The 27,809-nt window shown below is 41.0% G+C and overlaps 1 protein-coding gene across 1 annotated transcript in view; it reads right to left on the reverse strand.

The window, feature by feature from the left end:
- Nucleotides 1-27,809, reverse strand: part of PHEX (phosphate regulating endopeptidase X-linked) — a 294,767-nt gene that overhangs the window by 8,312 nt on the left and 258,646 nt on the right. Inside the window, exons 19-21 of the mRNA XM_070943250.1 lie at nt 8,652-8,717; nt 8,421-8,525; nt 7,888-7,964 (exon numbers count right to left, since the gene is read on the reverse strand). Of these exons, the coding sequence (XP_070799351.1) occupies nt 7,888-7,964; nt 8,421-8,525; nt 8,652-8,717 (248 nt within the window). The remainder of the gene's footprint in view (nt 1-7,887; nt 7,965-8,420; nt 8,526-8,651; nt 8,718-27,809) is intronic.

A 27,809-nucleotide genomic window follows, 5' to 3' on the forward strand; every position in this document is an offset into this window, starting at 1 on the left:
AATATGGCTACTAATTTAGCTGTAAAAACACGGTCTAAGCATACTGATTTGTGATATTTAAACGTTAGACAGTGTGTAAAAAGAAAATTGATTCAGTTAGAGTGCTGCATGACTGAACATAATATTGCAGATCATTTCACAAAGGCTCAGGGTGCAATTAAGCACAAAGCATGTTGTGAAAAGTATGGTTTAAGAATGTAAGGTATTGGACTTCTGGTTTTGCTGGCTCCCGGTGAAGACGGTCCCTTTTTAAGGACCGCCAGCCCCGCCGTTTGTAGAGCCGCTTCGATCGTGAGAAGCGGCTTGGAAACTCCAGAATCTGCAGGATTTGAAGGAGAGAGTAAGCAAGGTGCAGGTCGAGCCCCTGTGAGCCCCCAGAAGTTTGCTACTGGGGGGGAAACAGGCGCGGCTCCCTTCCAACTTGCGAAGACTCCGGACGGCGTGGGACGACTCTGCTTTCTGCAGAGCAAGCCAGCAGCAGCAAACACAAAAACTGATTGAAATCAACTTTATCAACTAGCGGAGAAAAAAACTTGAACCCTGAAACCAAGAAACTGCAAGTATTTTCCTTCTTTTGTGACTTCCTGATTTGAGTAAAAATTAGAGCGAGCGGAAGCGGCTTGAAAAGATGGTGCCGTTCCAGCGTTAACAAGCTGAAAGGGAGAGTGATCTTTTAAAGCTACTCTAACAAGTTACATTGTTGCGCTGCTTGTAGCAAGCAAACAGGAGAAGAGTGGGAAAAAAAATCCTTTTTAAAGCAAGCTGAGCTCGCACTAGTCTAATTCTACTTCTAATCTGACTAAAACTGGGGGACTTTTTTAGAGGACTTTGTGGTGCTGGAAGAGGAAAAAGGATTTCCCTTTTTAGAAAATCTAACTTACGTGGCAGAATGGCTTCTAAAAAACAGGAAGGCAAGGCAGCAGGGGGGGGATCCCCCACACATAAGCCTGAAGAGCAGTTTGACTTTGAAAGTTTAAAAAAAATTATCACTCAGGCTTTGGATGATAATTTTCAAAAATCTCAATAGGAAATGGATGATAAATTTCAAAAATCTCAACAGGAAATCAAGCAGGAAATTAGTGAAATGAAAAACTTGGTGAAAGAGAATTATGGCAAGGTGACTGATAAATTATCAAATGTGGTCTCTGGCCTGTCAGAAATTATTATTAAAGTGGACTCTAAATTGGAAGAATTTAAATCAGAAGTGAATGTCAAAATAAAGGATACTGATTTTAAAATTTCTGATGTGGATAATAAGATGCAGAGAGTTGAAAACGAAATCACGATGATGCAATTCCGGTCTATGGAATTTGCTATAAGAATTAGAGGTATTAAGAAGAATGATCGTCAAGATTTGAGACAGGTTTGTGCTGATGCCTTGGCTGTGTTGTTAAAAATCAATTCTGATGAGATTTTTTATAAAATAGACAAAATTTACAGAGTGAATTCGTGGGTGGCCAGACAAAGACAATTACCTAGAGATGTGGTGATATATTTCACAGATAGAAGAATGAGAAATGATATTTTGCAAAAATCTTTTCTTTCCTCTGTGCAAGTGGAGGGAACCCAAATTGGAATTTACAAAGAATTACCGCCAAAGATGTTGAAAGATAGAAAAGATTTTGGTTTTTTAGTAAATGAATTAAAAAAATTAGAGATTCCATTTCGGTGGGATGCCCCAACGGGTATAATCTTGAAGTACCATGGAGAAAGATATCGATTGAATACTGTTGAAAAGGCGGAACATTTTTACTATACTGTTTTTAAGGAGAGATCACCATCTCCACATTCATCTACTGTGTTGGAGATAAAGGAGAGTGATAAGGAGAAGCAACCTCAGCAAGAGTTGGAAGAGCAGCTTAAGCAGGTTGAATCAGATCCAACAGAAGCGCAGGGTGCTATAGGAGGTTATCTGGAGGAGCCCCTGTTAGAATCTTCTCCAATTCTAACTACAAGAGATGTGGCCTTGGACCTAGCTCGTATGGCTGAAGCTAAAGACCAGCGAATAACTTGTGCAGTTTCTAAACAACTCAAAGAAAAACAATTGCAAGAAAGAGCTAAGGCACAACAATATAAAAAAGGAGCTAAGAGTACTACACAACAAAGTGAAGCCATGGGGAGAGCAAAGCCGATGGTCTCGGAAGATATCCGGCAATTCTGCTCGTCGCTTCAAAAAGGTATACATGACGGTTAAGTTTTTGTCTTGGAATGTGAATGGATTGAACTCACCACAGAAAAGGAAGAAAATATTTACATATTTGCAACAATTTAATAATGATATAATTTGTCTACAAGAAACTCATATTAGAACGCAAGATCAAAAATATTTGATAAATTCAAAATTAGGAACACATTTTATAGCTTCAAACTTGGAAAAAAAGAATGGCGTGGTTATTTATATAAATAAAAGATTATCAGCTAAAATTATAGAAGTAGACAAAGGTGGTAGGTTTGTAGCAATTGAACAGTACACTGTACATGGTCAAATTCTTGTGATTGGAATTTATGCTCCTAACCAACAATAGGATCACTTTTATAAAATTCTGCATACTAAAATATTGCAATGGGATTATAGATCTATTTTGATTATGGGAGACTGGAATGGAGTGATTGATTCTAAACTAGATAAAAAAAGTCTGGCGAAGTCAAGGATTAGACTACCACAAACTTTTTTTGATATGAAAGAAGATTTGGAATTAAAAGATGTGTGGAGAATATATAATTCAAAAGATCTGGACTATACTTTTTTTTCTGATAGACATAGATCCTTTTCAAGGATTGATTTCATTTTATTATCAAATGATTTACTTGTTAAAACAAAAAGAACTAAAATCTTTCCAAGAACTCTATCTGACCATAGTCCAGTATGGATAGAAATTGAGACCGGAAAAATTGAGAGAAGATCATGGAGATTAAATGAAAATTTGTTTAGATATGAAAAAAATATAATAGAACTTAAGAAGCAGATGAAAGAATTTTTTGAAATTAATTTGAATAAGGGTACCCCTATTGAAATTGTGTGGGGCGCGAGTAAAGCATATATGAGAGGGGTACTCATTCACATGAATTCTAAACATAAATTGAACAGACAAAAGAAAAGATCCGAAGTTGAAGTAGAAATAAAGAAAAAAGAACAGTTACTTATCAAAAATCCAACAGATGAATACGTGGTGCTATAAAACTTTTGAAAGATCAATTCCAAATGCTTATGGCGGAACAAGTTGCAACAAATTTACAATATGCAAAGCATAATATATTTTGTAATGCCAATAAACTGGGCAGATGGCTGGCCTATACATTAAGGAAGAAGCAGAGTATGCGGATTATTGACTGTATTGATATTGGAGGGAAAGAAATTTATCAACAAAAATTAATTAAAGAAGCCTTTGTAGATTATTATACTAAATTATATGTTAAAGATGACATACAGAATGGACTTATAGAAAAATACTTAGAAAATAAAAGAGTTACAAAAGTTACTAATCAACAAAAGGAAAGAATGAATTATCCTATAACAGTAGAGGAGATAATTGCAGCAATTAAACAACTGAAAACGGCTAAAGCTCCTGGAACAGATGGCTTGACTACAGTGTATTATAAAACTTTGCAAGCAGAAATGGTGGAACAACTTAGAGACTTATTTTGTAATATACAACAAGGGGGTAAAATACCCCCATCATGGAAAACAGCTTATATTTCTTTGATACCAAAAGAGCAAGCAGGTCCTAAAAAACCGGAGAATTATAGACCAATATCTCTTCTGAATAATGACTACAAAATTTATGCAAAAGTACTAGCCAACAGGTTGATGCCAGTAATTCAAGAGGTAATTCACGATGATCAAGCGGGATTTATAGAGGGTAGATATATGAAGGACAATGTAAGGCAAGTTATAGATTTACTGGAATATCCTGAGAAGAATAAACAGATCCCTGCAGTGCTGGCTTTCTTGGATGCGGAGAAAGCCTTTGATAGAGTGGATTGGAATTTTCTATTAAAGACTTTAAAAGAGATGGACTTTGGGGGTCAATTTATACAGGCGGTTTCAGCAATTTATCAAGAGCAAAAGGCACAGATTATTATTAATGGAAGTTTGACAACAGATTTTAAAATTGAAAAAGGAACAAGACAAGGTTGTCCGTTATCCCCTTTGTTATTTATCTTAACACTAGAAGTCTTGTTGAATACAATACGGGATTCGAATAGCTTGAAAGGTATAGTGATAAGGCAAGAGGATTATAGAATAAGGGCATTTGCAGATGATCTGGTTGTTACCCTAACACAGCCGGTGGAATCAATAATCCAGATGAAAGACATTATAAAAGATTATGGCACAGTATCAGGATTTAGACTGAACCAGAAAAAAACCAAGATGATAGTTAAAAATATGACACAAGATCGAAAATACGAACTGGAAAGGAGGGCAGGTTTTGAGATTGTACCAAAGGTTAAATATCTAGGAGTTCAGGTTGCAGAATCAAATATGAAACTGTTTCAAAATAATTATGAGGTGTTGTGGCGAGATGTACAAAAAGATATGGAAACTTGGAAAAAACTGCAGCTTTCTTTACTTGGAAGAATAGCAGCAGTTAAGATGAACATTTTGCCAAGATTTCTTTTTTTGGTTCAAATGATTCCGGTGCTTAAAAGTGATAAACAATTGAAAGAATGGCAAAGTGGAGTGAATAAGTTTGTCTGGAACGAGAAAAAATCGAGAGTGAAAATGAAAATTATGCAAGATGTTCCAGAAAGGGGAGGTCTTAAACTTCCAAACCTACAGTTATATTATGAAGCAGCAGCTTTGACTCAAGCAAGCGATTGGTTTGGAAGGAAAAAGACTGGAATATTGAATATAGAAAGCTTTGATCTTGAATTTGGATGGCATGCTTACTTATTTTATGACAACAAAGTGGATAAAGTATTTAAAAGCCATATACTTAGAGATTCTTTGATGAGAGTTTGGAAGAAGCACCGACTCAAATGGGATTACAAAATACCGCTATGGCTGGATCTTGGTCATATCATGTAGAATACAAATATGTCACTCGGGGGGGTTTTATATAAAGAGGTTCTTTTTACAGATGCGGGCAGATGGCAACTGAAGACATTAGAGACACTGTTGGACGAAGGGATTAATTTAACTTGGTTACAATATAATCAACTTCAACTGAGATGGAAAGAGGACCAAAAAAATGGTATTATGTTGCATGAGGAAGAATTGGTTAGACATATAAAAGAGAAAGGTCCAATGCATATTAAAAGGCTATATAATGTTTTGTTAGAAAGGGATTCAGAAACTGAATTGGTTAAAGATTGTATGATTAAATGGGCACAGAATTTTGCAGAACCAGTAATGTTGGAAACATGGGAGAAAATATGGGTTCAGAATGTTAAATTTACACAATCGCAGAATTTGAGGGAAAATTTTTATAAAATGTTTTACAGATGGCATTTAGATCCCAAGAAATTATCCTGTATGTATCCTAATGTTCAGCCAAAATGTTGGAGATGTGATTGTTTAGATGCTACATATTATCATGTTTGGTGGACTTGTAAGAAAGTTAAGGCTTTTTGGATTAAAATTTGGTGGGTTATGCAGAATGTTTTGAAGAAAAAAGTTCAATTTTCTCCACAACTGTTTTTATTGGGTATAGTAAAGGGTTTTACATTGGATGAAACTAAGTTGATATTGTACATGATAACAGCAGCGAGATTATTGATAGGTAAATATTGGAAAAATGAAGCTTTACCCACTATTGAAGAATGGACTTTGAAGATGGCCAGTTTTGTGGAGATGGCGAAGATTTCAGCATATTTAAAGGATCGCTCACAAGAGACTTATGAATGGGAATGGAAAAAATGGATAGATTATGTGCAGCATAAATATCAAATTAGGAAGTATCAAATAGCTTTTCATTGAAAGTATTATATAAAAATAGAAAAGTATGAATTTTGTGAAGATAAAAATTTATAAGGGGGTTTGAGGGGTTCAAGTTTTATAAAAAGGGGATTTTGATGGGATTATATTCTGTGGAAGTCAGGGGGGAGGGTTAGGCGGGGTCTGGGGGGGTTAGGGTGGGGACTGTGGGGTGGGTTGGGGGGGAAAAATGGGGTGAAAATGTAATTGTAAAACTTTTGCAATAAAAAAAAAATGTAAGGTATTATATATCGTCCTACCAAAGGGGAGAATGTTAGGAAATGATTATTACCTAACTTGTTGGGTTGGCAACCATTGATATAGCTTTAAGACTGCTGTATTGCTGTATTGCATCATGCTGTGTCCTGATTGGTTAGCTCTGTAGCCAATGTCCTTAAGAGGGAGCTAGAAACATGGTTTGTTTCTTTTTGCTGACTGTTTGCTGTGTGCTCTTTACTGCTATTTGCTATGTTTGCTACTGTTTGCAACTATTTATTGTATATGACTACAATGACTGGTAAGAAGACTTTGTTATTGGATTATCCCTGGACTATTGTTTTACTATCTACTGCTTTATACGTGTATGACCTGGACTGTTATTTGGACTGTGCCTTATTGCTATTTCCTAAAAGTAAACACAACTCAGTGTATCTGTGTGTTGGTTGTGTTTATTCCTAACTACTCTCAATCGCTTTCATGTGCACACCCTTGCTACTCAAGGGTTGCTCTGAGAATTTCTTAACAACAGTGTTCCAATATTTGAGGGGCTGCCACAGAGAGGAGAGGGTCAAGCTATTTTCCAAAGCACCCAAAGGCCAGAAAAGGACTAATGGATGAAAACTGATGAAGGAGAGATTCAACCTAGAAATAAGGAGAAATTTTCTGACAGTGAGAGCAATCAACCAATGGAACAGCTTGCCTTCAGACATTGTGGGAGTTTCATCACTGGAAGCTTTCAAGAATAGACTGGACTGCCATTTGTGAGAAATGGTGTAGGGTTTCCTGCTTGGGAGGGGGGTTGGACTAGATGACCTATAAATTCCCTTCCAACTCTGTTAATCTGTTGGATGTTGAATACATTTTTTCTTTAAATATTGGCAGGAAATTGCATTAAAAATTGCAATAGAAATTCTTGTTCTAGGAAAGGCTGATGATTTCAAAAAAATAATAACTTAAAATACTATTTCATTAATTATAATTTTATATAATAATATATTTTATCATAATTATTTAAGCTTCCTATAGTCTCTAGGTGGTACTCAAAACATTAAAAAAATAAAATACAGCATTAAAATACAGCAGAACAAATAAAAATCAGTGTAAAAACATTCACCCCACAGAAATAATGGAACTGTTTGGGTAATGAAATTGTGCTGTTGAGTCAAGAGAGTCCTATTTCACAGCATCCTAAAATGCACACGCTTTTGCTGGATCCAGAATAGAGATAAGCAAGAATTGCCTTCAATTGTATAAACGTTTGGGTGTGTGCATTTGCAAAAAAAAGAAAAAATCCTTCTTACCTACATTTCTAGACCTGATTTAATGTGTTGACATGCGGGGTCAGTTGACCCATATCTATGATTATAATGCTACACTTAGATTCAGAATACTAGAATAAACATTAATAAATGAAAATCCACAAAGCTAAATGTTACAGAGAAGAGAAACTACTACCTGGAAAGAAGAAAAACATTTTCCCCACCCAAATTTATCTCCCTTCTACTAATCAACTTCTTGAGGCTGGAAAAACAAATCTCTGGAAATGAAGCAATATAAATATCAAGATGGAAAATAAAGTGAAGGAGAGAAGTACATACATTAATGTATGAGTTCTTGCAGAACAACAGAGTGGTTAAAAGAAATTGTCACATTTCTAAACTGATCAGAATAGCTGTTTATATTAGTTTTATTATACTTGCCTGATTTTCTGTATTATGGCAATTGGGAAAAAAGGAAGCAACTGAAAATACCTGAACTGAGGGGGACTGTGAACTCCAGTGTAGATTTGTTCTCTTGCAGCTTCTGGTTTAAATGAATTGCACCTCACCTAAGATATATAGTTAGATAATTAGATAAAAGAACTGGTTAAATAATTCTGAACCTCTTTCATGATCCAGCTTGTAACTAATGACAGACGTAGTTGTCTGTACTCTGTAGCCTATGTAAATCAGAGACAAATCATGCACAAAGCCATCCAACATTGTGCTATAAAAAGGAACTTGGGCTGCCTTTTAAATTTCTTTCTCTTCAGCAACTAGAAAGCCAGAAAGAAAGAAACCATCAGTTAGGAAGCGGAACTGAAATGTACTTTACATCTTTTTGGTAAGGTATTGCAGAAAGAAGAATCTGAAGAGAGGCCTTGTAATTTGTTTCTAAGGGAAGGGACTGGTAATAATCTACAATTTATGAAAATGACATTCTTTTGGTAATCAAGCAGACTTGTCTACTCATGATACAGTGAACAGCTAAATATGTGTATCCATTCTGATTGTGTACTACTCACGTGAGCATAACTCAGAAAGAAGAGCTGATTATGGGTGAAGTCAATGCCTGGTAGTACAGCCTCTTCTTCTCCTTGTCTCTTTTCTTTGACCCATTTCCTATAGGCCTGAGGAAAGATATAATGAACACATTGAAGGCAGTGCAGGTTTCACCAATATAATATAATATTATACTGGGGTATGTGGGGGTGGACCATGTATTGGTCTGCATTTAGACAAAAAGAACTGCCTACCCGAAAAGCCTCTCGCAACCCTCCATTGTCTGCAATGTTTTCTGCCAAAGTCCTTTTTCCTTTTATCTAGGAGTAAGAATACTGTAAATGATCATGGTTTTTCAATCCACATCAAATATTTCCATATAACTGGGGGGAAAATACAAGGATTGCTAACTCTGTTGCTAAGTAGTGGTTGTTAAGTGAGACATCATGGGATTTCAACTTGTGATTATACTGTCAACTTCTTTATTAACTCTACTTGTCAGAAGCCAGCTTTGGAGCAGGCAAATGGCAATAACTCACCAGGAGAATATTGCAACCATCCTAAGTGCAAGGAACAGTTGTAAAGTTACTTTTTCAGTGTCGTAACTTTTTTTTTTTTATTGAAAAAGTTTTACAAAAACCAATTTTTCTTCCCCAAGGTGAAATCCGTCCACATTATATTATATCATACTTTACCACCCCTCTATTCTCCCCCCTGTGCACTATAGATTTCTACATAACAATATGCTATTTTGGCCCCTATATACTATGCATTTCTACACAACATTCAGGGAAGGTGAGCAACGGCTGTAAGGAGCTCTCCCAAAAGCAAATTAGGTTTTTCTTTTTTAACGTTTTTAAAGTATTTTTATATTTTTAATTCATTTTTAATCTATTTTTAATATATACTGGACTTTTACAAAGCACATATAGTGTGGCTACTGTTTGTTTTAGACATATTTTAACAATACTACAACCTGCATTCCTGGTTTAGGCTACTCCTGTGACTTCTCCTTGCAAGGCCTGAAATTCGGATTACCGGACTTGTTGACAAACCTCAGTGGAGGCCCCTAACCTCGGAGGGGATTTTGAGCTGTTTGTTTTTGGAACGAGTACAGTAAGGAACTGGCTGGTTGCAGACGCTCCTGGTAGGCCTACTTTTAATGAAACTCTATCAGCTTTTTAGTCTCTTTCTCCCACATATTTCCCCTGTGAAATAATTTAAACAATTTAAACAATTCTGAAAATAGATGATAGCAAAGAAGTGGGAGTAAAAGACAAGCCATTGTTTGGAAAGGAGATTGGTTTTTACCTCTGTGGTGCCTCGGCTGAGACCATCATTAAGGCCTACCTTAACTATGATTGCCGAGGGAGGATAAATTGTTGCGATATTTAATTTCGCTGGGAGATACTGGACCAACTATCTACCAGAATGGTAAAGAAAAGTAAGAGGCAGAGAGCTTACTCTCTCTCCCCAAAATCTATGACAGAACTTAATTACTCCAAGCCTCTTAAACAGCTTAAATTGGATGACTTTATGGAGAGGTGTAATCCAGAACCCTAATCTGAACTTCGAACTTTGTCTCTGTCGACTGTATCATTGGGAGAGGGAGATACAGAAAGGGAGCTTTCTTCCCGGATTTCAGATTTAAACTCGCCTGCTAGAATGGGTGACTTTTCAAGCTTTATCCCCTCTCCTATTTCTAGCTGTTTAAAAGAAGTTCCGACATATTTAGACCTCAGAGAGATGGTCTGTACTCAGAGTATGTTAACTGCGCACACAGTAGATTCAATATATGACTTACTGACATCGATCAAAAGAGACATCAAGAGGATCTTCCAATTCTTAAATGGCCCTCACTCTGCAGCTAAGGAGGGTGAGATTGCACACCGTCTTGACGCGCGGAGAGAGTGGAAGGGTTTAAGACCTCAACCCAAACAACAAAGCATTGCAAGTACTGATGCTAACCCTCATCAAGGAAGAAGGTTGTTAAAGAAACAAATTGCTTTAAGGATAAGGAAAATCCCATGCAATAGAGGACGATGGACTTCAAAGAAAAGGATAATCCTCTCACTTGCACAGCTATTGAAATCTGATCCTTTATTAATAGATCTACTCAGATATGAAAAACTTCCCCAGCATAGCAATTGTGTTCGACTAATACTGCATTTTGACAGCAATACTATTCCGAATGCTGTAATGAAAAGAAAAGGATCCCTGCTCAGATTTGAAGTCATTCCTACAAGAGTCTTCTCGAGTGGGCCTATTAAACCGCTTTTACAAGGACTTAACCAAACATCAAAAATGGTACCTAGGAACCACTCTGCTACCTCCAGGGTCTTTCCTCTAGAATCCGGAGAAGCTATGGAGGCAGGCCAGACCAGGGAGGTCCCACATATGAAGGCAAGCACCGACAAGCCAGAGGATGTTTTTTTTTTTTTTTAATTGAAAAAGTTTTCAAATACAAGTTTTTCCCCCTTTTTCCCCCCTCTTCCCTAACCCCCCCTCACCACCCATCCCCCCCTGTGACTTCTTCACAACATTAAGCTAATTCATAACTAATTACATAATATTTTACCATTCCCTTACTCCCTCCTCAAAATACTGACCCTTAGCATAATATTCTTATAACTCCCATTTTCACAATAATCTGCCCTTTTTCTCCTCCCCCAAACTTATAGTATATTATTACAACAACATAACATTTAATCTTTTATATATATTAATATAACATTTGAAATGTTATATTAAGCCAGAGGATGTTATAATCAGCGAATTTGTCTCTTGTCTCCAAAGGAGCAAAGGTCGATGTTAATTGAATTTGACTTATTAAGATCTTCGCTAGCAGAAGCCTGCAGTTCAACGAGAAGGCTATCCAAGTTGGAAGAACGGGGAAAGCATGCTCAGACAAGGCCTAAAGTTGTTAAGTCCGTCCAGCGGGATAGAAGGGAAGGCAAAAGACTTTTCAAAGAAACAAAGACCATGAATGTAGCGGCAGAAGTTCACCCTCCCCCAACTGTGCAACTGCCCTCACCTGTCTCATCTTCCTTAAGAACGGGGGAGGCACTTCCACAACAATCAGAGGCCACTTTTGACTCCTTTGGCACTCCAGAGAAGGCGGTGGTAGTAATTCCGGACCCCTCCACTAGAAGGGTGGAGGAAGAGACACAAGGAGTAGTGCCTTGGGCTGATTGACTAGACAACAAATGGCCAATAACTAGGGTATCTTATATCCCTAGCCTTTCCCTCCTGTCCTGGAATATAGCGGGCTGGAAAGGCATTGCAAACCGGACGGATTTTATAAAACTGATTTCAACACATCATCTCATCCTCCTTCAAGAAACCTGGCTGACTACTAATGATCCACAGATCAGTTTACCGGGCTTTGCCTCATGGCATAAACTGGCAGGCAAAGTCAATTTAAGAGGGAGGGCAATTGGGGGCTTAACCACGATGGTCAAAAGGGATATGGGATGGAAGGGTGAAGAAATTTCTTTAGACCCTCAATTCCAATATATTCTGCCTATTAGATTTTCGTTCAGGGGGATGGACTTAATCTTAATTAATGTATATATCGCTCCTTTTTCATTCCACCTTCTAGGAAGGGATTTGTGGGATGAATTAGATTCAGTATTAGCTACCTTAAAGGGACGCTTTCCCCAAGCAAAAATTATATTAGCTGGAGATACTAATGCAAGACTAGGCCCCTCAATGAAGAGCTATGCTAACCGAGGCCTGGTACCAACTGGATACTTTTATAATGAGTTCACCTGGTCCTCAATGGACAAGAGGACCAATAAATATGCCCAGAGGTTAATTTCCCTGCTGTTTATGAATGATATGCAAGTACTTAGTGGCTTGAGTGATGGGTATATATATCCCTATACTTTCTCGTCCAACAAAACATCAACCTCTATCGATTATATCTGCACTTCCTCTAGTTTAGTACACCATTTTTCAGATGTAAGAGCTATATTTAGAGAGGAAAGTGACCACTTTCCCATCACGGCTCTGGTTTCATTCTCTTCAGAAGTTAGGCCTCATTCAAGAGAGGAAATTGATACCTTAGTAAACGCCCGGGTTTATAACTACAAAAGGTTATATTGGCACAGACTTGATGTCAAATCTGTGACCACTTATTTGGGCTCAGACGAAGCCAGACACCTAGCAAGGGAAATCTCCCAATCTAAGCCCAGAGACAACACCCCAATGCCAGCTTATATAGAGCTAACTTCTACTCTTAAGAACTTAATGATCCAGAATGATAGAAAAGTAGATGGGATCTCTAGAAAGTGGTTTGATGATGATTGCCATAGCTTGAGGTCAAATCTAAGAGCCGCAGTTAGGAAAGTTAACCGATCCAGACAGGATGGTGATTATTCAAATATGGTTCAACTCAGGAGAGCATACAAATCACTCCTGAAAAACAAGAAAAGTAGCTATAATACCAGGATGTGGAAAGAGGTAGAAATGGCAGCGAAATCCCAATTCCCTACGATCTTTTGGCATAAGATAGCCGGTATATTAAAACAACGTTCCCCATTTATGGACACTGATATATCAGCAGTAAAATGGGAGAAGCACTATCTTGCTTTATTTGATGGTAATAATACAACAAATGTCTTGCAACTGGATATTCTCCAGCAGGAATTAAGGAAATGTCCGGAATGGACACCAGTTACCTCTACCAAAGTTAAACATATAATTCAATCCTTAAAGGCCGGGAAGGCCCCTGGAGAGGACTTGCTGCCTCCTGAACTCTTTAGGTCCAACATTGACTTTTGGGTACTGGTGCTGGTAGCACTGTTTGCTTATATCGATAAAGTAGGGATAATCCCTGAAGGGTGGAGGTTAGCTATAGTTTTTCCAATTTTCAAGAAAGGTGACAGAGCCGCCCCATCCAACTACCGACCCATCAGTCTTCTTAATATAATTTCAAAAATGTATACGAAACATCTGCTAAATAAAATAGAGGACTGGTGCTTGGATAAGGAAATTCTGGCAAATGAGCAGGCAGGTTTTAGATCAGGTAGGTCTATCATTGACAATTGTTTTGTCCTTTCCCACTTAATTAATAAATACAAGACCCAGGGGAAAAAGCTGTATACCGCCTTTATTGACCTTACCGCTGCTTTTGATTCTATAGATAGGAACCATCTGTGGAGGAAACTACAAGTCATGGGGATGGACCCCAGACTTATTTTGTTGATCAGGACTCTCTATACTAATACGGCAATTAGAGTCAGATATGCAGCAAATGAGGCCTCAACAAACAGCATACCGACAACTAGAGGAGTGAGGCAGGGCTGCTGCTGGGCCCTACTCTTTTTAACCTTTATATAAATGATATCCCAGCGCAGCTGGAAGATCTTCTGACGCACAGCCCCCAAATAGGCTCTAGATTTATTAACGTATTAATGTACGCCGATGACTTAGTGCTGTTTTCTAGAACCCAAATAGGAATGAGGAGACTTCTTGACAAGCTCACACGTTATTGTACTACAAACCACTTGACTATAAATGTAGCTAAATCAAAAGTTTTAGTCTTTGGCAATAAGAATAAAAAGCACAATTGTCAGATTAATGACACAAAGATTGAGCAAGTTACCCAATATACTTATCTTGGAATTGTTTTTTCCAGTGCAGGAGGTTGGAGTCCACACCATCAATACCTTTCTCAAAAGGTCAGAGCAGGAGCAAGCCTTGTATCCAAATTAAGTAAACGTATCCAACCAACCTCTATTTTACCTCTTCGTAAAGTCTTTCAGGCTAAACTTGTTCCGATCATGCTCTATGGTGCCGAAATTTGGGGTCTTACAGAGGCCCCCATATTGGAGAGAACTCAAAATAATTTGTTAAGGAGGATGCTCGGGGTAAACAATTCCACTTCAGCTGCAGCTGTCAGAGCTGAATTGGGACATTTCTCACTGTACACCGATACAATCACTAGGGCGGTAGCCTACTGGCTAAAAATGACTCAGATGGAAGCCAGCAGATCCTCAAATCCTCAAAGGTATTCCTGGCTAACCCGGCTGTCAGAAATATTGAACCGATATGGCGTAGGGTTCCCGTTGTGTGACACACTGAAGCAAGTTAAACAACGGATTAAAGATATACATGGGCAAATGGACATGGCAACCCTTTCAACTAATCATTCCCTTAAACTGCTGACAGCAGTTAAAACAACTTTCACCCTGGAAAAGTATTTACATCTAGAAATGCCATCAGTGGAGAGACAGTTATTTGTTAAGTTTAGATTCAAACTTTTAGATACCAACGTTAGATTCGGCCGTTACCGGAAAATCCCGTATGACAAAAGAACATGCATATGTGGGGTAAATGTCGTGGAGGACACGGCGCATATATTATTCGAATGTAGGCTGTATGAGGAAGTAAGAAAACAATATCTGTCCCCAATTATAAATAAATTTCCCCACTGGAATATAAGGCATAAATTAGCATTTCTGTTGAAGGCTGACTCTCCTCCCCTGGTAAGAGCTATCACTCGCTATCTTAAAAGGATGACAGCAATACGAGCCAGTTATATCGAAAAAAATTTCATTGATTGTAAGAAAGATGAGCTGAGTTAGAGAAGAGCTATCTTATTTGGGTTATCTAGTCTTGGCAACTTAGCTATTGAAATCTGATATTGTAAAATTTTAATGTCATATATCATATATTTTTAGATTGTTATTTTTGTAACTGTTTTGTCTTTTTCCCTTTTTCTTTTCTGTTTTGTTTAAAAAGGTCTTTGGGCTATTCAATAAACAAATACAATACATACACAACATTCAGCTAAAAGCTATCTGATACTTCCTAGTTTGATATTTATTCTGCACATAATCTATCCATTTCTTCCATTCCCATACATAAGTCTCCTGAGTCCGGTCTTTTAAATATGCTGATATCTTCGCCATTTCTACAAAACTGGCCATCTTCAAAGTCCATTCTTGAATTGTAGGCATATCATCCCTTTTCCAATATTGACCAATCAATAACCTAGCTGCTGTCACCATATACAATATCAATTTTGTTTCACCCACTGAAAAGCCCTTAACTATACCCAATAAAAACAATTGAGGAGAAAATTGAATTTTTTTCTTCAAAACATTTTGCATAACCCACCAAATTTTTATCCAAAAAGCCTTTGCTTTCTTGCATGTCCACCATATATGATAATATGTAGCATCTAAGCAATCACATCTCCAGCATTTTGGTTGAACATTAGGATACATGCATGACAATTTCTTAGGATCTAAATGCCACCTATAAAACATTTTATAAAAATTTTCCCTCAAATTCTGCGACTGTGTGAATTTAACATTCTGAACCCATATTTTTTCCCACGTTTCCATCATATCTGGTTCTCCAAAATTTTGCGCCCATTTTATCATACAATCTTTAACCAATTCATTTTCTGAATCTCTTTCTAACAAAACATTATAAACCCTCTTAATATGCATTGGGCCTTTCTCTTTTATCTGCTTAACCAATTCTTCTTCATGCAACATTAATCCAATTTTTTGATCTTCTCTCCATCTCAATTGAAGTTGATTATACTGTAACCAAATTAAGTTAATCCCTTCTTCCAACAGTGTATTTAATGACTTCAATTGCCATCTGCCCCATCATTAAAAAGTACTTCTTTGTATAAAACCCCCCCGAGTGACTTTATATTTATATTCCATATAATATGACCAAGATCCAACCACAACGGTATTTTATAATCCCATTTGAGTCGGTGCTTCTTCCAAACTCTCATCAAGGAGCTTCTAAGTATATGGCTGTTGAATACTTTATCCACCTTGTTGTCATAGAATAAATATGCATGCCAACCAAATTCAAGGTCATAGCTCTCAATATTCAATATTCCAGTCTTTGTCCTTCCAAACCAATCGCTTGTGTAAACGCTACTGCTTCATAATACAATCGCAGGTTTGGAAGTTTAAGACCACCTCTTTCACGAACATCTTGCATAATTTTCAATTTAATTCTTGGTTTTTTTCTCATTCCAAACAAACTTATTCACTCCTTTTTGCCATTCCATCAACTGTTTATCATTTTTAAGCACCGGGATCATTTGAAACAAATAAAAATCTAGGTAGAACATTCATTTTAACTGCTGCTATTCTTCCAAGTAGAGACAGCTGCAGTTTTTTCCAGGTTTCCATATCCTTTTGTACCTTTTGCCACAACACCTCATAATTATTTTGAAACAGTTTTATATTTGAATGTGCAACTTGAACTCCTAGATATCTCACCTTTGATACTATTTCAAAGCCTGCCTTCCTCTCCAGTTCCTTCTTTTGATCAACTGTCATATTTTTAACTATCATCTTGGTTTTTTTCTGATTCAGTCTGAATCCTGATACCATACCATATTCTTCTATAATGTCTTTCATCTGAATTATTGATTCCATCGGCTGTGTTAGGGTAACAACCAGGTCATCTGCAAATGCCCTTGTTCTATAATCCTCTTGCCTTATCACTATTCCCTTCAAAGTGCTTGAGTCCCGTATTGTATTCAACAAGACTTCTAGAGTTAGAATAAACAACAATGGGGATAACAGACAACCTTGTCTTGTGCCTTTTTCTATACTAAAATTGGTAGTTAAACTTCCATTAATAATAATTTGTGCTGTTTGCTCTTGACAGATTGCTGAAACCGCCTGTACAAACTGATCCCTGAAATCCATCTTTTTTAAAGTCTTTAATAGAAAGTTCCAATTCACTCGATCAAAGGCCTGGAGAAGTTGTAACTTTGAACAGTTGCTAAACAGGGCAGTCTTTAAACAAGGACTATCTGTAGGCAATGTTGGAAAACATATTTTTTTTTATAAATGCATCAAGTTGCTGCAGCATTACACATGTTGAAAAAGTGAAAAAATAAGTTGCCTTTTAAACCATTTTGGCTACTATGAAGCATTAGTACTTAAGTTTTCCAAGGAATCCAGTCAGTGGATCCTATTGCTTCAAATTCCATTTTTTTTCATTCTACTGGATGGATGGACGGAGGAACGGATGGATAGATAAATGGATAGAGATTAGATATAGACAGATGGACAGATGAGACAGAGACAGAAAATCAAAAGCTGTAAAAGAATACAGGTTTAACAATATCTATTTGCATTGTTATTGACAGCTATATAAATGTAAAGATGCATAGTGAATAAATAAGCAAGCATAGGTGGTTTCCAGTGGTGGGATTCAGCTGGTTCTGGGCGGTTTGGCCGAATGTGTAGTAACAATTCTGGCTGGGCCCCCCGCCCCCTGCCCCCTGCCCAGTGGTGGGATTCAAATAATTTAACAACTAGTTCTCTACCCTAATGCCTTCTTCCAACAACCAGTTCACCAAACTGCTCAGAAAGTTAACAACCAGTTCTCCTGAAGTGGTGCAAATTGGCTGAATCCCACTTCTGCCCCCGCCCCTCCTCATCTTGCCTGCTTGCCCAGCATAGCTACTGCTGCTCTCTGTCTGGCCACTTGCCTCGACCACACGGTCTCTGTGGGCCAGCCAGCTTGCCTGCCTTCACCCGGCCTCTCACGCAGCCCAGATCCCTGCCAAGCCTTCCTTCACCATTCTCCGCTGCACCTGACGTGGCCCAGCTACCTGCCTATCTGGTGAGCTTTCCTTCGCCTCTTTGCTGGCACGAACAGCCTGTTACAGGCCAAAATGGAGTGTCCCTGGCCCTGATCCGCCCATCTGGGCCCTGTCTGGGCTTTCCTAGGGCTCCCCCAGCCTGTTACAGGCTGAAATGGAGTGTCCCTTATTGTGTTCCAAGTTCTCCTTTTGGGTCTGTTCCCCTAGCGGGGACGATGCATTCCTAACATGTTTCTGATTGGCTGCCCAGTTGATAGCCAAGTATAAAATGATGATGGAGGCCGGTCTTGAGAATGTCATTTGGGAGGAGTTCGATCCTGCTCCCGAGGACGTGGACAGGATACTGAGGTGACTGAATGCGACCACATGTTTATTGGACCCGTGTCCCTCCTGGCTGGTACTGGCCTCCCGGGAGGTTACACGAGGCTGACTCCAGGGTATTATCAACGCTTCCTTGGGTGAGGGTGTCTTGCCATCAGCCTTGAAAGAGGCGGTGGTGAGGCCCCTCCTCAAGAAGCCTGCTCTGGATCCGGCTGTTTTGGCTAACTATCGTCCGGACTCCAACCTTCCCTTCGTGGCGAAGGTTGTTGAGAGTGTGGTGGCACGACAGCTGCCTGGGTACCTGGATGAAGCTGTCTATCTGGATCCACACCAGTCCGGCTTCAGGCCTGGGCACAGCACGGAAACGGCATTGGTCGCGTTGGTGGATGATCTCTGGAGGGCTCAGGATAGGGGTTGCTCCTCTATCCTGGTCCTATTAGATCTCTCAGCGGCTTTTGATACCATCGACCATGGTATCATGCTGCGCCGGTTGGAGGGGCTGGGAGTGGGGGGCACCATTCTACGGTGGTTCTCCTCCTATCTCTCCGACCGGATGCAGTCAGCGTTGGCAGGGGGGCAGAGATCGACCCCGAGGCGCCTTGTGTATGGGGTGCCGCAGGGATCGGTCCTCTCACCCCTTCTGTTCAACATTTATGTGAAGCCGCTGGGCGAGATCATCCGTGGCTTCGGGGTGGAATTCCATCAGTACGCTGACGATACTCAGCTGTACATCTCCACCCCAGGCCATCCCAACGATGCCCTTGAAGTGATGTCCCGGTGCTTGGAGGCCGTGCGGATCTGGATGGGGAGTAACAGGCTTCGACTCAACTCTTCCAAGACCGAGTGGCTGTGGTTTCCAGCATCCCGATGTAGCCAGCTGGCACCATCGCTGTCTATTGGGGGTGAGTTATTGGCCCCCATGGAGAGGGCTCGCAACTTGGGTGTCCTCCTGGATGCACGGCTGTCTTTAGAAGAGCATATGATGGCCGTGGCCAGGGGGGTTTTCATCAGGTTCGCCTGATTCGCCAGTTGTGTCCCTTTCTGGATCGGGACGCACAGTCACTCAGGCACTCGTCACTTCCTGCCTGGACTACTGCAATGCTCTCTACATGGGGCTCCCCTTGAGGTGCACCCGGAGGCTCCAGCTGGTGCAGAATGCGGCTGCGCGGGGTATTATGGGAGCGAGAGGGCGCTCCCATGTGACACCTCTCCTGCGTGAGCTGCATTGGCTCCCGGTGGACTTCCGGGTGCACTTCAAGGTATTGGTTACCACCTTTAAAGCGCTCCATGGCATCGGACCTGGGTATTTGCGGGACCGCCTTCTGCCTCCAATAGCCTCCCACCGGCCAGTACGCTCCCACAGAGAGAGACTCCTCAGGGTACCGTTGGCTAGGCAGTGTCGGCTGGCGACCCCCAGGGGGAGGACCTTCTCTGTGGCAGCACCTGCCCTCTGGAATGATTTGCCCCCAGAGATACGGAGGATATCAGATCTCCGGGCTTTTCGCCGTGCCCTAAAAACTTTTTTCTTCCATCAAGCAGGGCTGGCGTGACGCCCCCTCCCGTTTTTTGAGATATTAGATTTTTTAATTGTTTAATGGGTTTTAGTCGTAAGGTTCTTAATTTTCGGCCAAAGGGTATAATTCTTTTAAATTTTTAAATTTTGTATTGGATGTTTTTTACTCGGCTGTGCACCGCCCTGAGTCCACCAGGAGAAGGGCGGTATACAAATTTAAATAAAATAAATAAATAAAAATAAATAAAAGAGCTGTCAAACGGGCACGTTCTGTTCTGTTGCTGACTGTTGCAGTGATATTGCACTTGTTCAATAAATGTTAGCTGTTTAACTTCTATGTCACCTCAGTCCTTGCTGCACCCCCTTCGAGCACGAACAAAGCACTCTCTATTAGATAGGTGGATTGAAGAGACTTGAGACAGCTTCAGACAACAGCTCTTTATTCAGCAACTATCTACAATCCAGCAGCCAGCCTTTCAGACAGACAGCTCTTTTATAGGGAGCTGTCAGGGAAACCAGCCTATTACATTCAAGCATTCTTCCCACTTAAACAGCGGACCAGAGGGAAGACTATCCTGTCAATATCTAACACTCTCCTTCCCTCTTAGTCCACGCGTGCATAGTCCAGGAGATATGCTGGGCGTCGCCGGATTTGGCCTGTTTCAAACATGGGTGCTGGTTGGCAAATCTTGCCATCTTCAAGTGGACTGCCCCTTGTCATCATCGCTGCTGGACTCCCCAGGGGAGTAACTTCAGGAACACTTTCCCTTGCATCCGGTAAGTTAGCAGGTTCTCTTTCAAAAGGGTGGCTGGTTACCATTCGGATTGTAGGGTTGTCTCATGCTCGGCGCTTCAAGTAGATTTTACAGCGCCTCATCATTGGGGGATTGTCATGACCCAGTGGTCCATCGGGCCCTCAATTGATCACAGTGCTGCCACCACATTCAGCCGTGGTCTATCTCCACCTGGTATGAACGAGGCCTAGTGATTCCCACTATCTTTCCCAGCAGCCAGAGTGGCTGGCCCCCATAATTCCAGGCATAGATGGTGTCGCCCATGTTAAATGACCGGGGTGAGTCGGTGGTGTCTAGGGGCCTGCTGGGCGAGTATTGAGGGTGTAGCCTATCTAGGGTGGTTCTCAACCAGCCATGAGCAACTCTGCTGGACTCCTGTTTGTGAGCTGACACGGAGTGGTGTGCCACACAAGCAGATACTCATCTATTCTCTCTTGCCAATTACCGGGGCCCATCTGCACTAATGCTTCCTTAGCTGAGTGGACAGCCCGTTCTGCAAAACCATTGCTGGCCAGATGGAATGGGGAAACCAGGCCGTGGTGTATTCCCAGTCCGCCTAAAAATAGCTCAAATGTGGTGGATGTTAATTGGGGCCTGTTGCCCAATACCAAGAGGTCGGGCAACCCATGAGTGGCAAATAATTTCCTCAGGTCTTAATGACTGCTTTTGAGGTGGTAGAATGCATTAACGTGACTTCTACCCACTTCGAGTAAGCATCGGCTACTACTAAGAAAACCTGTCCCTGGAATGGCCACGCAAAATCAATATGGATGTGGGACCATGGCACCCTCGGGGCCTTCCCATTCCCTGGCTTGCGATTTCGGCAGCAATGGTCTGGTCTCCTGGCACCTTTGACAGGTGGAGACCCATTTGGTTATGTCCTTATCTAACCCGGGCCACCAAAGGTAACTCCTTCCCAGAGGAGACCCAGGAATGCCTGGAGTTCAGGCTTACTGCTAGGGGTGGAGCTTCTAGGATGGCTTTGTCTTAGCTATTGTGGGATGTATGCCGGAGCCGTCTATTAGGAACCCCAGGAATTCCACTTGGGGCACCATGACATGGCATTTGGTCTTCTTCACCTTGAGGTCAGCCCAACAGAAATGATGGAGTACTTGGCGAAGTCTGGCCATCAGCTCTGGTGTGCTGGCCACCAAAACCAGCACGTCATCAAAATAAGGCATGACCCCAGGTATTCCTTGGAGTAGGCATTCCATCAGGCTTTGGAACAACCCTGGGGCCACGCTGACACCAAATTGGATGTGGCGGCACTTGAATGCCCCTCTGTGAATGATGATCGTCTGGACCTCTGTGGTGGCAGTGTCAACAGGCAATTGTTGGTAAGCCTGCACTAAGTCGAGCTTCGCAAAAACAGTGCCACTACCCAGGGAGTGCTGCAGGTGCTGCACTATGGGCACCAGGTAGGCATGGGCTTGCAATCCCGATTAAGGGTGGCCCTATAACCCATGCAAATCTGGATTGAGCCATCGGCCTGGATGGGGTTCACGATGGGTGTCTCCCATTGAGCATGGTCCACTGGCTCCAAAATGCCTTGTGCGATGAGCCTGTCATGTTTGGTGTCTACCTTAGACTTCAAGGCGAACGGCATGTGGCATGGCTTCAGCCAGCATGGTGACACTTGAGGGTCCAGGTTGAAGGACCCTGGAGTTCCAGTGTAGGTGCCCAATTGGCCATCGAAGACAGTGGGGAATTCTTTGATGAGTGACTCCAGCTCGTTTGATCTGGAGATTGTTTGATCTGATCTCGTTTGAGTTGATGCCGTGTATGGTTAATCCTAGGGCTTCAAACCAATTAAGCCCCAGAAGACTAGATAAGGAGTCATCAATAACCACTAATGGCAGCCGACTAGAGAATTTCTTAAACTGCACCTTGAATTTCCCACTGCCCACGATGGGAATAGGGCTCCCTTTATAGTTTTTTAACAACAGGCTACACGGTTCCAACTGTCTCTTGGAAATTCTTGGCACCAGTCGCTTCACTGTGCTCCATGAGACTATTGATGTGGTTGATCCCGTGTCCACCTCCATAAGACATGGCACTCCCTCGATCTGTACATTGATATGGATTTTCTGTTTGACCGGTTGCTCAGTCTGATGACTGGCCTTCGGCTGGCTCACGGAAAATGGCATAGCAGTCATCTTGGTTTCTGTAGGGTCTCTTAGGTGTGCATCTGTTAAATGCCTGCCTGTTTGATGGCACCTTCGGTGGTTGGGCTGACCTGCAAACCTGGGCAAGATGGCCCTTTCAGCTGCAACAGTGGCAGATAGCATCTTTATAGTTGCAGGCAGCTTTAGGGTGATTTCTTCCACAACCCTTGCATTCTGTCAGTGGTGGACTGCTGTAAATGGGCCAGCTCTTTTTCCTCACCTCATTAAGGCAGTGGACATCCTCCTCCCAATCTGAATTGTCCTGTGAGTCAGCTTCGCTGTAGTGAATGGCTGTCTCTTTAAGTTTTGGCGGGCTTTGGCCTTTTGGCATGTCGGTGATAGAGAGTGTGGCAAGTTCTGTTGTGCACGCTTCATCAAAAACCATTGGGAAGATGAGGTCCGGCTTCATTATTAGCTGCTGCTTGGGGCGGTCGTCCTGTACTCAGCTCACGAGATGGTCAAGGAAATAATTATCCAAATTTATGAATTTGCAGTGCCACGCTGCTCTCCACAGAGCTGCCACATATTGATTGATGGACTCTCCTTCTGCCTGGTTCCCATGATAGAATAGTTGGTGGTGCGCGATTTGGGATGGCACTGGAGCGTAGTGGTTCTTTAACTTGTCCATAAAATCATCCCAGGTTCCTGAATGTATCGAGTGGAGTGCCATCAGTGTCATTGCAGTCTCAAACATCTCTGTCCCACAAAAACTGAGGAAATAGGAATGCTTCCAGTCGCTTGACAGGTCTGTGTAAGTGTTGGCAATGAGGAAACATTCAAAACGCGCCACATACACCTCCCACGATTCGGTGGCCAGGTTGAATGGTGCGAAGTTATGTGAAGATGCCATTCCCGCCAATTGTTGGCAATTCGTTCTGTGTGACTGAGGCCAGGATGACGTAGCGTCATTTCCGAGGGAAACCTGCACTAGTAACCACTCTTTAGTGACTCAGCTCAATCTGTTCCCTCAGCCTGCATCCCACCTTCATCGCCAGTGCTTTGTTCATGCTTGAAGGGGGTGCGGCAAAGACTGAGGAGACACAGAAGTTAAATAGCTAACTTTTATTGGACACGTTAGGAATGCATCATCCCCACTAGGGGAACAGACCTGAAAGGAGAACTTGGAACACAACAAGACAGGGCCCGATCCACCCGTCTGGGCCCTGTCCGGGCCTTCTTAGAGATCCCCCAGCCTGTTACAGGCCAAAATAAAATGTCCCTGGTCCGGATCCGCCCATCCAGGCCGTGTCCAAGTCTTCCTAGGGATTCCCCAGCCTGTTACAGATTGAAATGGAGAGTTCCTGGGCCCAATCTGCCCTCTGCACCCCATTTCCTATGGCTTTACTGCTGCAGAAGAGGCTGAATCACATGGCAGAGAAGCCAAGGTGTTTTATTCAGATGATGGTGAAGCTGTAAGAACGTGAGATTTAGGAAAACAGCTTTCCCCATCTGAATAAAAGTCTTCGGCTTCTCTGCCATGAGGCCCTGCAGGCTTAGTTTTTACTCAGTCTGGTCTGGCTTAGTTTAGGCCCAGTCTGCTTGCTGCTGACTGGCTAGTTCAAATGAGCAGCTTCAGGGATAGGGGCATGGCAGCCAATCACCAAGGATTTTGCATCAGTCCTATGAGACAAAGGAAGCTACGTCTCCTTTCATTGGCTGCTGCTGTTGCTGCCTCAATCCTTGAAGCAGGAAACTGTGCTTCCAGGTCTAGGCCTGCTGGTCACATGGCCTGAGCCGAAGTGTTTTACTCAATGGTGAAAATGTTCTCCTTAGATTTCACATTTTTACAGCTTCACCATCATCTGAATAACACTTTCGCTTCTCTGTCAGTGGGTCAGCCTCTTCTGGACCTCTGGAGATCTTCAAAAAAGTAAGATCTCAAAATAAATGGCATGATTAATATTTCCATTATTTTCAGTGGGAAGTAAAGGTAATTAAGTTAGCATGAATTAAGATTATGTTTAAAAATATAAAAGAACTATATGTTAAAAATGTCCCGGATTTGCAACCTTAGCCACTTTTGACATAAGATTGCCAGATTTAAAAAGTCTGAGTGTTTAAACATTACATGGAAATCTTTTTATAATGCTACTGTCAAGCATTGTACTGATGGGCTGTATGCTCTGTCTTGCACATTGGCAAAAAAAAATCAAAACATAAAATACAAATTAGATGGACATAATCTTGTAGATGACCCTCACTCTGTCAAGGACCTTGGAGTACTCATTTCTAAACTCAAGGTAAACTGCTCCAAACTTGATTGCAGAAAATATGACTTCAGTAACAGAGTGGTCAATCTCTGGAATGCACTACGTGACTTTGTAGTTTCTTCCCCAAACCCCCAAAACTTTAACCTTAAACTGTCTACCGTTGACCTCACCTGATTCCTAAGAGGTCTGTAAGGGACATGCATAAGTGCACCACAGGGGTGAAATCTAAAAATTTTTGCTACTGGTTCTGTGGGCGTGGCTTAATTAATGGGCATGGTTTGGTGGTAAGGTGACTGGGTGGGCGTGGCTTGTTGGTCAGGTGGGCGTGGCCAAGTCAATGTCACTTCTTTGCCCTTTTTCAACCTACAAAACACAACACAACACAACTGGCTCACCCATAATGTAAAAGCAGCTGTGCTAGACCCTGCAACAAGCAGGAACCTCACACAGCCACAAAAAGCCCAAAAAAACAACTTTCACACTTTACACACACACAACACAACACAACACAACACAACTGGCTCACACACAATGTAAAAGCAGCTGTGCTAGACCCAAAATGGCCCCTGCAACAAGCAGGAACCTCAAACAGGCACAAAAAGCTCAAAAAAACAACTTTCACACTTTACACACACACAACACAACACAACACAACTGGCTCACCCACAATGTAAAAGCAGCTGTGCTAGACCTAAAATGGCCCCTGCAACAAGCAGGAACCTCACACAGCCACAAAAAGCCCAAAAAAACAACTTTCACACTTTATACACACAAAATTCTACATACAGCTTTGTGAGATTTTGTGTGTTTGTGTAGTTAGAGTGAAACACTACAAAAACACACTAAATCTCAGAAAGCTTCACAAATATTATTTTATTTTATTTTATTTTTATTTTTATATAAAAGCAGCTAAATTTAAAACTTCCTAAACTTTAAATGGCTAGGTCTAAAAAAAGAACAACTAAAAAAAACCCCAATTAACTATTTTTTTTAAAGCTCCCAAAGGGGAAAAAAACTTAGCCAATAGAACAGGGGTCTCCAACCTTGGCAACTTTAAGACTTGTGGACTTCAACTCCCAGAATTCCTCAGCCAGCAAAGGTACAAGGCAGGCAGGAAGGCAGGCAGGCAGATAGAGCTGCTCACCGATGAGCTTGATTGCAGGCAGGGAGATTCAGTTGCTTGCTGATGCAATGGATTGCAGGGATTACAGCAAGCGAAGCAAGTGTTGCGACCAGCAGCTAAGGTAAGCAAGCTGGAGGCTGGGGGGGGGGGGGAAGGGATTTTTGCTACTGGTTCTCCGAATTGCCTGTCGCCATCGCTACCTACTTGCCTGAGCCGGTCTGAACCGGGAGCATTTCACCCCTAGTGCACCAGCATGCCTACCGTCCCTGTCCTAATATTCCTTTTTACTTACTCTTTTCATGTATTCAAATTATGTTTATACTTTTAACTGTTATCTTATAAGCTTGGCAAATAAACTTATGATTATGCTAAAATAAAGCTAGGTCATAACACACAGGAAGCCTGTAATTGGGGAGTGTGTCTGGCAAGAACAAAGAATGCTTATCTACAGGAAATATGCATGTGTAAATCTTGTAAAAGTAACAAGAGTTAGACAATTTGCAGATCTCTGCTAACAATTAGGAATACAGATGGCCTGCAGCCAATAAAATATGTATTAGATAACTCCTGGGGCATTCATTAGCCAAGGCTTAGGAATAGGGACAGCTACAGACCAATAGAACAAATTGTAGAATTATTACTAAAATGTTTATTAGATGATATTTCTTATTATCTCGCCTTGTCCTGCCTTTTCTTTTAGTGAAAATGTATAAAGCTTACTTAATCCTTTGTTCTTGGTTCTTGGCATTTTGGCCAGGAGGCCTTTTCCTTGGAGTACTCCAATAAAAAGCAATCAGAAAACCTGCACCTCGTGTCTGGTGTCCATCATTGGCTTTGGCACCAGGGTCACACCCGAATTGGGGACAACAGTACATTAGGCTTGTCAAATTTCTTGTTTTTGATCAGATTGTATTTCACAATGCTTCAAGTGTATCAGTTATTGTTTCCTTAACAAATAGTAATTAAAGTGATATGAACCATTGCTGGGCTTGTGAGAAACTGAAATTAAAAGTTGATCTGTGCTTTGATGATTAGATATGGGATTATGGAAATAATGTAGACAAATGTTAATCTTAGAGTAAGAATTTGATATATTTTGTACTTATATCTGTACCAAAGAAACTTGGAAGTCATTCTTTTTTGATTTTCCTTCTTTTTCTTTTTCTTTTTCTCTTTTTTTCTTACACTTTCACTCTTTCTTTCCTGAGTCTTTTCTTTTTTCAAATCTGTTTTTTATTTGTTTATCCCTTAGCTTTGCATTTTTTTGATGTATGAAGGATCAAATACTCAGCAATTCTACATTCCTTATTTACATGTCCTTAATGACATTATTTACATGTCATTTACAAATCATATCAAAATTTAGAATGAAATCCACTGGGAACCATCTCATATAAGGCAGGCTCTGAGTCCCTCAAACCATAAAGTGTTTATCGATAGAAGATAATATTTGTAGCTCAGGTTTGAACTGTGGGGTTCTTGATGCTCTCTGAGGTTGATGGTTTTCTTGTAGATGTTACATTACCAAACTGGGTAACATCATCAGTACTAGAAGGGAGTGGAGTTTGCTCTTATTTTCATATACTAGTGGCTTCACCCTGTCAGTGTTGATCAGCTGCTTCACAAACAGTGTTTTGATTGGTGCCAGGTCTCTAACAGCCTCAGGCAGAGAAGGGCTATTCTGT

Source organism: Pituophis catenifer, unplaced genomic scaffold (assembly GCF_029215685.1).
Source record: "Pituophis catenifer annectens isolate HBS135680 unplaced genomic scaffold, rPitCat1.0.hap2 SCAF_4, whole genome shotgun sequence".
Lineage (NCBI taxonomy): Eukaryota > Metazoa > Chordata > Lepidosauria > Squamata > Colubridae > Pituophis > Pituophis catenifer.